Raw genomic sequence first — 15,099 nt, 5'->3', positions numbered from 1 at the left:
AATCACAAATACTGCGATGGGGCATGTTTTTAAAAATCCCACACCCAACATTCTTGTTCATTTCACGAAACACTACACACAATTCGCTGAATGCAAGGTAGTTATCGTTCATGTTCCTGTTATTTTAAAAAGAAGATGCGAAGCGATGCAGAACAAGGTAACCCAGTAGTTTCCAAAATGCAATGTACTCTCACCTAAAAGAAATCTATCTCAGTGTTGACAAAGACTTGCATAGCTGGAATTACTGGGTTTCTGTGAGTTTTTCAGGCTGTGTGTCCATGTTCCAGAAGCATTCTCTCCTGACGTTTCACCCACATCTATGGCAGGCATCCTCAGAGGTTGTGAGCATTGTTGAAAACTAGGCAAGTGAGGTTTATATATCTGTGGAATGTCCAGGGTGAAAGAACTCTGATCTGGTTGCAACATTCACACTTCCCTCAAGCAGACAATGTATTATCAAAGGCTATGTATTGTCAAAGGCTTTCATGGCCAGAATCACTGGGTTGTTGTAGGTTTTTTCAGGCTATATGGCCATGGTCTAGAGGCATTCCCTCCTGACGTTTCGCCTGCATCTGTAGCAAGTATCCTCAGAGGTAGTGAGGTCTGTTGGAACTAGTTCCAACAGACCTGACTACCTCTGAAGATGCTTGCCATAGATGCAGGCAAAACGTCAGGAGAGAATGCCTCTAGACCATGGCCATGTAGTCCGAAAAAACCTACAACAATCCAGACAAAAGTTCTTTCCCCTGCCCTGGACATCACTTGCCTAGTTTCCAACAGATCTTGCAACCTCTGAGGATGCCTGCCATAGATGTGGGTGAAATATCAGGAGATGTTTAGGAAGCATCCTGGAAAACAACTTGGAAAACTCAAATCAACCCAAATTGATCTCTTTCTGTATTCCTCCAGAATTAGCTGAAATGACTGCTGCCAGCTCTTGTTTCCAAGTTCTATATTTAATAGAAATCAAGCCTGGGAAAGAGGAATGTCAGTACTATAGCAAAAAAAGATAACCCTAATGTTTCACTAGTTTAAATATTGCTTAAGCATCTTAACCGTTGAACAACAACTTTCTAGTAATCATTAAAAAGGAGTCAAGGGAGAGGCTGTTTCTGAAAAGTTGCTTGACCCTAGAAATGAGCTTTGTTGCCCTTTGGTGTCTTGGTTGCCCTTTCCCTTTGTCTTCTCATGACCAAGAAGCAGTGTGTTCTCTATCTCAACTGAGATCCCTCAATACAATGGTGATGGCCATGTGCTTAGCTCCTCCCCATGTGTTCCTCCTTTGCTAGCCACTCATGCTCCTTTGAGTTTCTGGGCGACCATAAAGATCACATCATGAGCATCCGTGATCTCTGGTGACCAATGCAGACTGCTCATCTTGGACCACAGAATTTGAAACCCAGCCTCTTTCACGGCATCTCTGACCACCTCTGGTGTCAGGTAAAGGGAGGAGAAGCGGTGTGGGCCAACCATGTAGAAGGTCTCCTGAGTGACCGCCGCAAAGATGAGGTGGCCCCTTGGTTTGACCAAGGAACCCACGTTCCTCATGGCGGAACGGTACGTGGGAAGGTCTTTGCAGGCCGATTCCAGGCAGAAAGTGGAGAGGACGCAGTCGGCCGGTTTGAGCACCAACGGGTCAAGGGGGTTGGCCAAAGTCACATCACATTTCAGGACTCGCTTGATGGCCTTCCTGAGCTTCTCTTCCTTCTCCATCCAATTCTCCCTAAGGGGAACACAAGGGCAAAAATGGCACAGAACAGTCACTTTGCCCTCAAAGCTCAAGAGCAATATGTTTTCCCCCTAAGGCCTCACTAATTCATATCTGAACAAAGAGGAAATAGTTACTTCATTTGCTTGCTTGAGACACATTCCTGTTCTTTAAGGGTTAGGAATGGAGTTCAAGGGACTTCCTGAAAGTCCTTGAATTGGAGCCATAGTATCATTAGCCATCGTTATTATGGGGGGCAATGCCCTTCCAGAAGAAATCTCCCAAGCTTTCCATCCAAAAGGCTAATTGCATCAGGAACCTGCTAAATGTCATTTTTGGTAGCTTTTAGAAGTTCAAAATATCTTCTACTCCCAACGTAGCGAATGGAAAGGCATACTGGAATGCATTGAGATGGTCTCATGGATTCCCATTCCAGTTACTAAGAGATAGAAATTAAAAGGCAACCATACTAATCCTTACTTGTTCTCCCTCCACCTGGTAGATGTATTTCACAATTGGATTTTATGGACTTCAACCGCAACCTGTTAGCCTTCAAAACACCTACAAGACTTCAGGTTGATGTTTATGGGCAGTAGAGACCACCCTGAGTTGCCTGCGGGCTGATATGGGCGGGATATAAATGATGTAAATAAATAAAGAAATAAACCATTATACCCTTCAGATGGAATGGGAATCCATGAGTCCCTCTCTATGCATTGGGATTTCCGTTCTCAGTATATCTCACCATTGGGTATGGTCGCTGGGACTTACTTCCCAAGAAGTTCCAGCAACCATACCCAATGGAAAGGAGGACTTGGGACTGAAGTCTCAATGCATCAAGAGGGTTTCATGGGTTCCCATTCCAGTTATTAAGAGATGGGAAGTAAAAGGCATCCACCAGATACCAAACCTATCTCCTCGTACCTGTTCCCCTCCAATTGGCAGGCGTATTTCACCATTGAGGTCCAGTCAAATGCTTCTGGGTCCTTCTTCAGCCATTTCTGCATCTCCTCGCGGTTCTGCTCAAGGAAATCAGTGTCAATGATTTCTTTGAAAGCCTCGCAAGCCGAGAGGAGCTGGTAGATGGAGGGACCACTTCCAATGTCGATCAGGGTGTCTCCTCCGATGCCATCTGTGTTTCAAAGAAACCAGTGAGAGTCCTCATTCTCCTTTCAGTGATGCCCTCTTCCATATCAATGTCTTTCTTCTGGTGTGATTTCAATTGCATTCTCATTTACACCTGGCAATGAATCAAAGCTCTTGGGCACACAATGGCCATGGGTTCATCTGCTCATGCCAATGGTCTATTGGAAGGAACCACAGGCATTTTCTAGGTCCTCCAGTGCAACTCTTGGTCTACAAGTCCTTGATTTCAATAGGACCTGTGGACCAAGATGTGCACAAGTGAACTCTCAGTGAAGGAATAATACTCCTAGAACGTGGAATGGGGCAAAGTCTGGTCATAAAACCCTTGGTGGCATCATGCACAGTATATCTGCTCTATCACAAGTGCAGAGAAGACCACACAGTGGACCACAGAAGACCGCAGTACTCACCTACAAGGAACGCCTTCTGCAAATTCTCCAAGACAAAAGAGAAGAGGTCCTCGTGCACTGGTATGTTCTCAGACTCAAACTGCATGTGCATGTTCAGATAGTCTTTGGGGTTGAAATACTGCCTGTAAGCCTCTTTCCCCGTGAAGTCACACTCCATGTTGGTCCAAGGCTTGCAAACCACCTAGATGTCTTTCTTTCCCAGTCCCGACCCTGACGGTTGTCAGCCTCTGGGCTCAATGTCTTATAGGAAACCTCCTTAGATAGAGATAACACTCCCGGTTGTACTGGTTATTCCCTAATGGGGCACACCCATTGAATTACTTGTTGGATGACCCGTTGACACACAGATTAATCTTCATAGATCTATTGCAATCCGAGCGAACATCAGGAATCCAAGCATAGCCTGTTATTTTATGTTGGTAACTGCGTTCAACCAGACAAGTAGGCCTAAGCTTGTAGACTAGTTAAGGATATGTGCAGAAGAAACTCAATAAAGTTTAGTTCATTAAGGATTTCCCCCGACCCATTTCTATTTATCGCAGGATGCTGAAACGGCACATGTGTCATGATAGAAGTCTCTATAGGTTACATGCCAATTTACAACTCAGAACTGAGAATGGTTCTTGGAGCAACCTGTTGACTTCTACAAGCAAGGTGTTTACAGTTGCTTCAAAAGATGGGAGAAGTGTATGTCCATTGGTGGCACGCATGGAGAGAAGAACTCAGAACTGGGCCAAGTTTGAGCTTGTCTAATATCCCTGGGGAGTGAGTTCCAGAATCGAGGGGCCACTACAGAGAAGGCCCTCTCCCTCGTCCCCACCAATCGCGCTTGCGATGGAGGTGGGATCGTGAGCAGGGCCTCTCCAGATGATCGAAGAGATCGTGTGGGTTTGTATACAGAGATGTGGTCACGCAGGTAGGCACGTCCCAAACCGTTCAAGGCTTTGTAGGTAAGCACCTGCACCTTGAATTGGGTCTGGTAAATGAATGGCAGCCAATGGAGCTCCTTGAACAGGAGGGTTGACCACTCCCTGTAAGGAGCCCCAGTTAACAACCTGGCTGCTGCTTGTTGAACCAGTTGGAATTTCTGGGCTGCTTTCAAGGGTTTTGCATTTTATGTATTTTATTTTCTGGTTTTGTTATGCCATTGTGTTATATTGTGTGTACTGTATTGATGGGCATGGCCTCATGTAAGCCACACTGAGTCCCCCTGGGGGAGATGGAGTGGGGTATAAATAAATAAATAAATAAATAATAATAATAATAATTATTATTATTATTATCATCATCATCATCATCATCTCTGGTCTCTTCCCAAACTGGAGCGGCATTCTGCTTTTCAATGGGCCACAGTTCTGTAGGCTCTCTTTCAGAGGAGGGAATTGGCCAAACAACCTCTGAGTCTCCCTCGCCTGAGAAAATACATGGAGTCTCCATATAGTAAGAGGCAAATTGAAGGCACATGGACACGTGCACCAGAAAGACCAGCACAATGCAAAACGTATCTATTGTATGTTTAATCAACATTGAACACTTCCTGAGATGTTTAGGAAGCATGCATTCAATTCTGCATCCACAAATGATGCTTTCGGGCACAGTTTTAATATCCCGCACCCAACATTCTCATTCATTTCATGAAACACCACCCACAATTTACCAATTACAAGGTAGACATGAAGAAGACATCTCTAACAACACATGCATGAAAAAACTAAGCAGGTACATCTCTATATAGATATTACACATCTCAATCATGACGCAGTCACTCTGCCTTGCCATACATTGATTGAAAAAAGTTGACAATACACAAAATCATTTGAATATGAATGCTAGAGGTCTTAACAAACACTAAGAATGGCCCTTTATATTTTCACTCATCTCTAACTTTGTTCTGAAATGTAAGCTGATGCATCATGGTTTCTATAGAATTGGCACTACTGGTCATTTCTCCCAAATTAAGAATCGCATCTGGTTATATTGCTTAGCCGGAACATCTGAGGAAAAGGAGAGTAGTACTTGGAAATACGAAGAAAAGGTTAATTCTGGTTGGCTCCTCCCCAAGTCATAATTGTAGTGTTTGGGACAGGGTTACTTTTCTAAAGATTCCAATATCCATAATGCACTGTCACTGGGATGTTCTGGGATTTGTAGTTCCAAAATGGCAATTATTACAGAGTGACTGTTGGCTCCCAAGTCAGGAGGGCAGTGAATCCCTTCCAGGTTTTGCCTGGTCTTAAAAGAGCTCTCCAAGGTCCTGGGGCCATTTAAAGACCTAGGACAACTCCATTAAGCCTGAGGCAAAACTTCACTAAGTTACAGAGATAGGATCCATCAGCCATCTTGGCATATACACAAATCCAATGCTCACCTTTTTTGACCAAATTACCTTCCCAAAATTAGGGTGCACATTAGATTTGTGTAATATGGTAAATGCTTTTTTTGGATTTCAGGGTTCTGAAATATGTGCAAATATGGGCACTTCTTTGTGTGTTTCCAATATAGGGCTCAAAGAACTGGAGGTTTTATTGCTTAGCAAGAACATCTGGGGAAAAGGAGAGCAGTACTTGGTAATACAAAACAAAAATTAGTTCTTTTTGGCTCTTCCCCAAGTCATAATCTATTTGTGGTGTTTGGGACAGGGTTACTTTTCTAAAGATTCCAATATCCAGACTGCACAAGAATGCACAGCCACTGGCATGTTGTGGGATTTGTAGTTCCAAAATGGCAATTACTACACAGTGACTGGTGGTTTCCAAGTCAGGAGGGCAGTGAATCTTTTCCAGGTTTTGTTTGGTCTTAAAAGAGCTCTCCAAGGTCCTGGGACCATTTCAGTACCTGGGACAACTCCATTAAGCTTGAGGCAAAACTTCACTAAGTTACAGAAATAGCCATCAGCCATCTTGGCTTAGAGCAATATACCATTCTTACTCAAATCTAAAGCTCACCCTCCCCTTTTTTTAACCAAATTACCTTCCCAAAATTAGGGTGCACATTAGATTTGTGTAATGTCAATACTTTTTTGAGTTCCAGGGCTTTGAATATGGTGTATTAGACTCCAGTAAATATGGGTACTTTTTTGTGCATTACCAATCTGGAGCTCAAAGATCTGGAAAATGAGCTTCATTTATGGTGTTCCTTTAACTGGCTTTGGTTCTTTCACTAGGGATTCACTAGGTTTCTTGGCCACTATCAAAATTGTGTCTTTGGCGTCGCAGATTTGTAGTGGAAAGGTGAACCCAAGGCTCTGAGACCACAGGACTTCAAAGCCGGCCCCTTCCACAGCATCTCTGACCGTTTCTGGTGTCAACCAAAGGCAATCAAACTTGTGTGGGCCAACCATGTAGTAGGTTTCCTCCATAACTGCTGCAAAGATGAGGTGGCCCCCAGGTTTGACCAAGGAGCCTACGTTCTTCACAGCTGAACCGTAAGCAGGAAGATCATCACAAGCCGATTCCAAGCAGTAAGTGGAGATGACGCAGTCGACCGGTGGGAGCACCAAAGGATCCAAGGGATTGGCCAGGGTCACGTCGCATGGCAGGACTTGCTTGATGGTCCTCCTGAGCTTCTCCTCCTTTTCCTTCCACTTCTCACTGCAGGGAATGTAGAGGAGAGATGGGAACAAAGCAACCGTGGAGTTTAAGCAGTTTGGTAAACTTTTCCCATGTTTTTATGATAGAACAAATTAGGAAATGACATTTGTAACCTAGGAAAAAAGTCTTGTTATATAAGGTCTCTGAGGGACCAGGGTTCAAATCTTCCTGGAAGGCCACACTGGGGAAACCTGGACCCGCCTCACTGTCTCAGACTGAGAGAATGGCACGGGCACTCCTCTTGACGACCTGTTTCTGGAAGTGGTTTGAGAATTCTTTTCAAGAATTCAGCATTACTTTCAATTTTAATTTTACATTTGGCCTTCCCATAGTTTTTAATCATGTGGTCTTATTGTTAATGTTGCATTATTGTATTGTCCATGTTTTATTTTAATTGCTTGTATTGTTGTTATTATTGCTTGTATTGTTGTATTTGGGCTTGGCCTCATGTAAGCTGCACCGAGTCCCTTGGGGAGATGGTAGCAGGGTACAAATAAACGGTTATTATTGTTATTATTAGTAATTGTGCTCATAAGTCAGAGTTCAAATCCCCACCAATCCATACAAAACAATGTCAGTGTATATTTCCATGTATGATGTATGTTTAAATGTAATTTCATGTAGTAGAAATGTGATTGCAACAAGATTGTATTGCCAGGATGTATGTTTACTCCGAAGGCTGTGAGAATGTGACCCTGAGTCTCTAGCTGTGTGAAATATTATGGAGTGTCCGATAACTCCCAAGCCAGCTGCAGTTTTGTTTTTGTTTCCCATTTCCTTTGTTCTGTGTACTTCACGTCTGCTTGCTGATGTTGTTGGGTGTGTTTCTGAACTGCTCTAGTAAAGCTGAAACCTGCTTTTTACCGGTGACTCCAGAGTCCATTATTCTGAGTTTTTACAATACTTCTGCTTGCGCTAACAAACAATTGGGTGACTCTCAGGAGCTTACACTCACTTAGTCTCTTACGATACCTTGCCATGAAAACCCAGTGATATGGTCACCCTAAGTCAGAAGTAACTTGAAGGTACACAACAAAAACAACAACAAATTCATGCTCCAAAAGTGAAGTAAAGTTCTTCCCATTGGTATGACAGATAACATTTTTCATCACAAGCTGTGCCATGTTTTACACCACACACTTTCAATTCCTATGCCTCTTTGTTGTCAGAAGAAGGCAGAATAAGTAATGAGTTGCATCGCAAGCAGTTGAAAGGGGTTACTTTTTAAAATATGGTGATGAGCAGTAGCAGTGAATGATAATCCCTTGCTGTTATTCATTACGTTGGTAAAACAAAACATCAAGAGAACCAACTTGCCTTCAGAAAAGTCATTTCTGCACTTTTCTAGTGACCTTACTTACTTACTTTACTTACTTAGGCGATCCCTCGTAGTCCGAGGATGATGGTCCTCCATGTGTAGTATCCTGGGGGTGGGTCCATAGGTGACTGTGGAGCCCTATTCTTGCTCTGCATGTTCTCCCGCAGTCAGGGCATCGGTTTCCAGGTGAAAGGCGGTCTCGGTCGGGGTTGGCTTGACGCACCTTCCTCTTGGCACATTTCTTTCTTTTGCCCTCCATTCGTGCCTCTTCAAATTCTGCAGCACTGCTGGTCACAGCTGACCTCCAACTGGAGCTCTCAAGGGCCAGGGCTTCCCAGTTCTCAGTGTCTATGCCAGAGTTTTTAAGGTTGGCTTTGAGCCCATCTTTCAATATCTTTTCCTGCCCACTAATATTCCGTTTTCCATTCTTGAGTTCGGAATAGAGCAACTGCTTTGGGAGCCGTGGTCGGGCATCTGGACAACATGGCCAGTCCAGTGGAGTTGATGGCGGAGGACCATTGCTTCAAAGCTGGTGGTATTTACTTCTTCCAGCCTGTCTTCCCAAGAGATTTGCAGGATTTTTCAGAGGCAACACTGATGAAATCATTCCAGGAGTTGCATGTGACGTCTGTAGACAGTCCACGTTTCACGGGTGTATAGCAGGGTTGGGAGGACAATAGCTTTATAAACAAGCCCCTTGACCTCTCTATGGATGTCCTAGTCCTCAAACACTCTCTGTTTCATTCGGAAAAATACTGCACTCGCAGAGCTCAGGTGATGTTGAATTTCAGTGTCAATGTTGACTTTTGTGGAGAGGTGGCTGCCAAGGGAGCAGAAATGGTCAACATTTTCTAATGTTACACCATTAAACTGTATTTCTGACATTGGAGAGGGATTGGCCAGTAACTGCTGGAAGAGCACTTTGGTTTTCTTTATGTTTAATAACAAGTCGAGCTTCTCATATGCTTCTGCGAAGGTATTTAGAGTGGCTTGTAGGTCTTCTGAATGTGCAGTGACCAAGTATGGGACAAATGCACACAGTCACCTTAATGATGACTGTATTTCATTGCATAATAGTTGTACTTTCCCCCTTTTATTATAAAAGGGGGGATGTGGTTATTATGGAAGGGAACCCATTTTCTTTTGTTGTGATAGTTATAGGCCAGTCATTTTGGATGATATTGAAAGAATACTTTGTGCGTTCCTCTACAGCAGCCATGGAAAAATTTGGTCCCTCAAGTGCTTAAGTGGAAAAAGAAAGGGAAAAGGAAGGGGCCTGAGGCTGTTAGGAATTGTGGGAGGTGAAGTCCAAAACATCTGGAGGGCTCAAGTTTGCTCAGGCCTGTTCTATGGGTTCAGGACCTTGGATTAGGGCTGGGCAACCACGGAAAAATTTGTTTCTAAGCTCGATTTGTTTTTAGGGGGTTTTTGCGTTTCGTTTTTTAAAAGAATTCCGAAATTTTCCTTTAAAAAAGTTCAAAATATACGAAATTTCGTAAAATTACGAATCAATTACGAATCGATTTCGAACCAATTATGAATAGAATTCGAACCAATTACGAATCGATTCGTAATGGCGGACGCGATTGCGCACTATGCTAAAAAACCCTCCTAATGGGACAGGGGGAACTTCTGAAGCTTCCCTCTCCCTCTGTTGTTGACTGTTGGTGTGATAATTTATTTTTTAACCCTAAAACTTGCACCAGACATATGGAAATAGTTACAAAACAATAACGAAACTATTTCGAAACAATTACGAAATAAATTGAAAAAATTCGTTTCGATTTTTAATTACTCCTGCATGGTTCAATATCAGATCGTAAGCTAAATTAAATACGAATTAATGACGAATTACAAAATTAACGAATGAAACCGCCCAGCCCTACCTTGGATTACTTTCTTAGAGTTTGGGCTGAAACCCAAGATGGAGGCACCTCCCTACTGGAAGTGGAGCCTTGCCTGGATTGAAAGTCTTTGGAGCAAGCTCTGATGGTGCAAATATGCCCCTTGCAAAGTAGAGTAGCCATCCTTTAATCGCCATCAGTTGGAAATGGAGAGACTTTTGCAATCGACTCAGCAGAACTGCAATGAACCATGCCATCCCTTTCTGGGAGAACACCAGGTGCCTTCAGGGGCCAGTTTGCACGATGTGCTTTTGATGAGCCGGCAAACTATCCAGAGCCCTTAACCAACCCAAATAAAGATCCCAGATTTGATTGCATTTAACCAGCAATCATATTATTCAAAGAACAAGGAAGTGAGATAAGGTGGCCTGAAACATGTGGACAGTTATCAGTATCAGGCAGCTGTCCCCAAAATCCAATTTAGACTGGCAATAAAGGCGTAGGTAAAAGAAAGGAGGTAAAATGTCAGTTCTGCCTTGAATTGTAATCAATCTTTGTTGGGCATTTAGAAACAGTGTTTAGACCAGTGGTTCTCAACCTGGGGTCCCCAGATGTTTTTGGCCTTCAACTCCCAGAAATCCTAGCAGCTGGTAAACTGGCTGGGTTTTCTGGGAGTTGTAGGCCAAAAACATCTGGGGACCCCAGGTTGAGAACCACTGGTTTAGACCAAGCATGGGCACACTTTGCCCTCCAGGTGTTTTGGACTTCAACTCCCACAATTCCTAACAGCCTCAGGCTGTTCAGATAAACAATGGGTGCCTGAGGTGTTGGCCATCTCAATGGGTATTAAAATTGTGGATCTGTTTTGGAGGTATGGAAGAGGCTGAGGGGGAAAAGGAAAAGGCCTGAATTGTTGGTAGGAATTGTGGGAGTTGAAATCCAAAACCCATGGAGGTGTCATCGAGGGCATCCCAGACCCCTGCCTTCAAGCTGGTCTGACCAGCAGCAGGGAGTTCCACAGTTCCTGATTGCCAAGTTGGGTCAAACTGATGAAATGTGCCCCAGCAGCAGCCTCAACCAGGGACTCTTTACAGCCGTGTGCTCTCTCCTTTTACTCCTTTACTAGTCCCAACTATGTAACCAATTCCCAAATAAAGACTAATCAAATTACAACCTTTGAACTGTCCAGCTTGATACTTTGTGTCCCTTTCTTGCCTGAAACTATCAAAATGCACGAAACTAAACTTTTCCAGGCCACAGGAGACTGCAGGTCTGCCCGGAATGCCTCCCTGGCGTTCCGAGGAGGCCGAATCTAGGCTTCCCCAAACCGCGGATACGGAAACCCCTCGGGTCCCCATATCCGCGAGATGGCAGATCGACTCCATTTTGATGGCAGAGGGAGGGCCCAAGTTGGCCCAGGCCTGATTTAGATAATGACATACCAAAATGTGTAAGCAAATATCAGGAAGGACCTTATGATTCCCAATAATAAATAATATTGAGGCCACAAAGTTTTTGTGGAGTTCAGAATGTTAAGTGTAATTTTTATATTGTGTTATTTATGTTTTTGTCATGAGTTACAAGAGGAGCAAAAGCTCACCATTCTCATCTTAACCAAAGGGCTAAATCAGAAACACAATTTTGTATTTTCCTTATATAATTTGCAAGTTCAGAAGGGAAAGGCTTATCAGAAATCTTCATTCATAGCTTGGGTCTCCATTCATAGCTTGGGTCTCCATGACAGCTTCATGATGAAAAAGGGCACATTGGTCTTTAAGGAGCCACAAGACTCTTGGCTGTGGCTAAAATGACAACTGCACCCATCAAATGTCCCCCCTTTCTCCTTATACGGTACCTGTCCCCCTCCAGCTGGCAGGCGTATTTCAGCACCGGGGTCCAGTCAAATGCTTCTGGGTCCTTCATTAGCCACCGCTTCATCTCCTCCCGGTTCTGCTCAAGGAAATCGGTGACGATGATCTCCTTGAAGGACTCACAGGCAGCGAGGAGCTGGTGGATGGAGGCTCCGCTTCCAATGTCTATCAGGGTGTCTCCATGGATGCCATCTGTGTTGCAAAGATACCATGAAAACTCCTGGCTCCTATCTCTGAGGCCTTCTTCCATCATCTCCTCCCTCTCTCCTGCATGTCCATCCCATCTGGAAGGAGAGCATCATTCAGGGGGTGTTAAGCCTATCTTCTCCCTTCACCTGTTGAATCTCCATCAACCTTTCTCCCTCTCAGTCCATCTACACCAGTGGTTCTCAACCTAGAGGTTGGGACTCCTGGGCGGGGGGGGGGGGGGGGGGGGGGTCATGAGTGAGTGTCAGAGGGATCACCAAAGACCATCAGAAAACACAGTATATTCTGTGGGTCAAGGGGGTTCTGTGTGGTAAGTTTGGCCCAATTCTATTGTTGGTGGGGTTCAGAATGCTGTTTGATTGCAACTACAACTCCCAAATGTCAAGGTATATTTTTCCGCAAACTCCACCAGTGTTCACATTTAGGCAAATTGAGTATCCATGCCAAGTGTGGTCCAGATCCATCATTGTTTGAGTCCACAGGGCTCTCTGGATGTACCTGAACTACATCTCCAAAACTAAAGGTCAATGCCCACCAAAGTCTTCCAGTATTTTCTGTTGGTCATGGGAGTTTTGTGTGCCAAGTTTGGTACAATTCCATCATTGGTGGAGCTCAGAATGCACTTTGATTGTAGGTGAACTATAAATCCCAGCAACTACAACTCCCAAATGACAACATCAATCCTGCTCCAACCTCACCAGTATTCAAATTTGGGCATATGGGGTATTTGTACCAAATTTGGTCCAGTGAATGAAAACACATCCTGCATATCAGATATTGATGTTATGATTCATAATAGTAGCAAAACTATAGTTATGAAGTAGCAATGAAAATAATGTTATGGTTGGGGGGTCACCACAACATGAAGAACTGCATTAAGGGGTCGTGGCATGAGGAAGGTTGAGAATGACTGATCTACACAGAGTGAAGGAATTAAGAGCCACCATGGTGTAATATTTTGAGTTTAGGACTAGGACTCCAAGGACCAGGGTTGGATCTCCCACCATCATAGAAACCCATCGGTCACCTTGGTGAGTCACAGAGTCTCAGCCCCCCAAACCCCATGATTTTCTCCCTGAGAGTTACCATGCATCAGATCCAACTTGAAGGCACATAACCACCCTCTTCTGAATCTGACCCATCCCACCACTTCTAGGTTAGAGTCCGATACAGGTCCCAGCATCCATGACACTGTGCAGAAGCCACAGTGCTAGTGCTATATCTTATGTTTTCTGATGGAATTGGTGGGTTCTCCTCATAGAATCATAGAGTTGGAAGAGACTCTATGGTGGGCCATCCAGTTCAACCCCATTCTGCCAAGAAGCAGGACAATCACATTCAAAGCACCCCAACAGATGGCCATCCAGCCTCTGGTTGAAAGCCTCCATAGAAGGAGCCTCCACCACACTCCAGGGCAGAGAGTTCCACTACTGAACAGCTCTCAGAGTCAGGAAGTTCTTTCTAACATTCAGGTGGAATCTCCTCTCTTGTAGTTTGAAGCCATTGCTCCGAGTCCTAGTCTCCAGGGCAGCAGAAAACAAGCTTGCTCCCTCCTCCCTATGACTTCCCCTCACATATTTATTTATACACTAGCCATCCCCTGCCATCCATTGCTGTGGCCCAGTCTGGTGATCTGGAAAATAAAGTAATGTGAAAGTGTTGGTTTCTAATTTTTATAATTTCTTTATGTGTGTGTGTAAACAGTATTTCTTGCTGTTTCTTTGTCAGAGTTGATGTAGAGATTGTCTGGTTTGCCTACTCTGGAACAGGCAACATATAATTGTCCTTCTTTAGGGGTCCTTTTCAAATCTAGGATACTATATCTGTGTGTGTGTGTGAATCGTATCTATCTATCTATATCTATGGGTGGATGGTTCTTCGTCAGGAAGGCTTTGATTTTCTTGCCCTGGTGAAGGGAGTTGGACTGAATGGCCTTAAGTATTTTCTGTTGGTCATGGGAGTTCTGTGTGGGGTTCAGCATGCTCTTTGATTGTAGGTGAACTATAAATCCCAGTAACTACAACTCTCAAATGTCAAGGTCTATTTCTCCCAAACTCCACCTGTGTTCATATTTGGGCGTATGGAATATTCATACCAAGTTTGGTCCAGATCCATCATTGTTTGAGTCCAAATTGCTCTCTGGATGGTGAACTACAACTCCCAATCTCAAGGTCAATGCCCACCAAACTCTTCTAGTGTTTTCTGTTGATCATGGGAGTTCTGTGTCCCAAGATTGGTTCAATTCCATCATTGGTGGAGTTCAGAATGCTCTTTGATTGTAGGTGAACTATAAATCCCAGCAACTACAACTCCCAAATGACAAAATCAATTTTTTGAGTGAAGGACATACATTGGGTTGTTAGTTGTATTGTGTCCAAATTTGGTGTCAATTTGTCCAGTGGTTTTTGAGTTATGTTAACCCCACAAATGAACATTACATTTTAATTTATATAGATGGCTATCATGTCTCCTCTCAGCCTTCTCTTCCACAGGCTAAACATGCCCAGGACTTGTTCTATGAGGAGTGTAGCAGGGTTCAAGGATTCCTCCCTTGAACCCTGCTCTGGAAGACCCTCTTTCCAAGCCAGCTCCACATTTCCAGCCTTTAGGCCCTTGACAGTCACCTCAAGGTTCTTCCCCACCTTTCCCTTCCTCTTGGACTGGAATAATACCTGGTCTGTTGAGGCTATGCCAAAGTCCCCAATACTCACCCTCTGCGAATGCCTTGTGGAGCTTGTCCAGGATGGGAGCTTGTGCAGTGCCGCAATGCGAAGACTCACCAGACACAAAAGTCAGGTACATGTTTAAATAATTCTTTGGAAAGAAGTTCTTCCTGTAATAATCTTTTCCAGAGCGTTTTTCTGCCATGTTGCCTCTGAGTCTGTGGTGGGTTCCTTTGCTCGGGTTGCTTCTCAATTTATACCTACCTCTTCGCGATTGCCTAATTTAAGATACATGAAGAGAGAGGAGGGGCCAGTATACAAGAATCGTATATATTCTTTCGT

The 15,099-nt window shown here is 44.0% G+C and overlaps 2 protein-coding genes across 2 annotated transcripts; both read right to left on the bottom strand.

Annotated features, from left to right (window-relative positions):
• Nucleotides 1-1,293: 1,293 nt before the first annotated feature.
• LOC132782582 (nicotinamide N-methyltransferase-like) lies at nucleotides 1,294-3,421 on the bottom strand. The gene is made up of 3 exons (XM_060787411.2): nucleotides 3,265-3,421; nucleotides 2,633-2,840; nucleotides 1,294-1,723 (listed from the first exon to the last, which is right to left on the bottom strand). The coding sequence occupies exons 1-3, from the start codon at nucleotides 3,419-3,421 to the stop codon at nucleotides 1,294-1,296; spliced, it is 795 nt and encodes a 264-aa protein (XP_060643394.2).
• A 2,715-nt stretch (nucleotides 3,422-6,136) lies between these two features.
• LOC132782581 (indolethylamine N-methyltransferase-like) lies at nucleotides 6,137-15,049 on the bottom strand. Its single transcript, XM_060787410.2, has 3 exons — nucleotides 14,806-15,049; nucleotides 11,872-12,079; nucleotides 6,137-6,854 (listed from the first exon to the last, which is right to left on the bottom strand). Exons 1-3 carry the CDS (start codon nucleotides 14,960-14,962, stop codon nucleotides 6,389-6,391), a joined length of 831 nt encoding a protein of 276 aa, XP_060643393.2. The 5' UTR covers nucleotides 14,963-15,049; the 3' UTR covers nucleotides 6,137-6,388.
• Nucleotides 15,050-15,099: the final 50 nt, after the last annotated feature.

Source organism: Anolis sagrei, chromosome 7, assembly GCF_037176765.1.
Source record: "Anolis sagrei isolate rAnoSag1 chromosome 7, rAnoSag1.mat, whole genome shotgun sequence".
Lineage (NCBI taxonomy): Eukaryota > Metazoa > Chordata > Lepidosauria > Squamata > Dactyloidae > Anolis > Anolis sagrei.
Note: the sequence above shows the minus strand (reverse complement) of the source record. Positions and strands in the feature narration are given on the sequence as shown.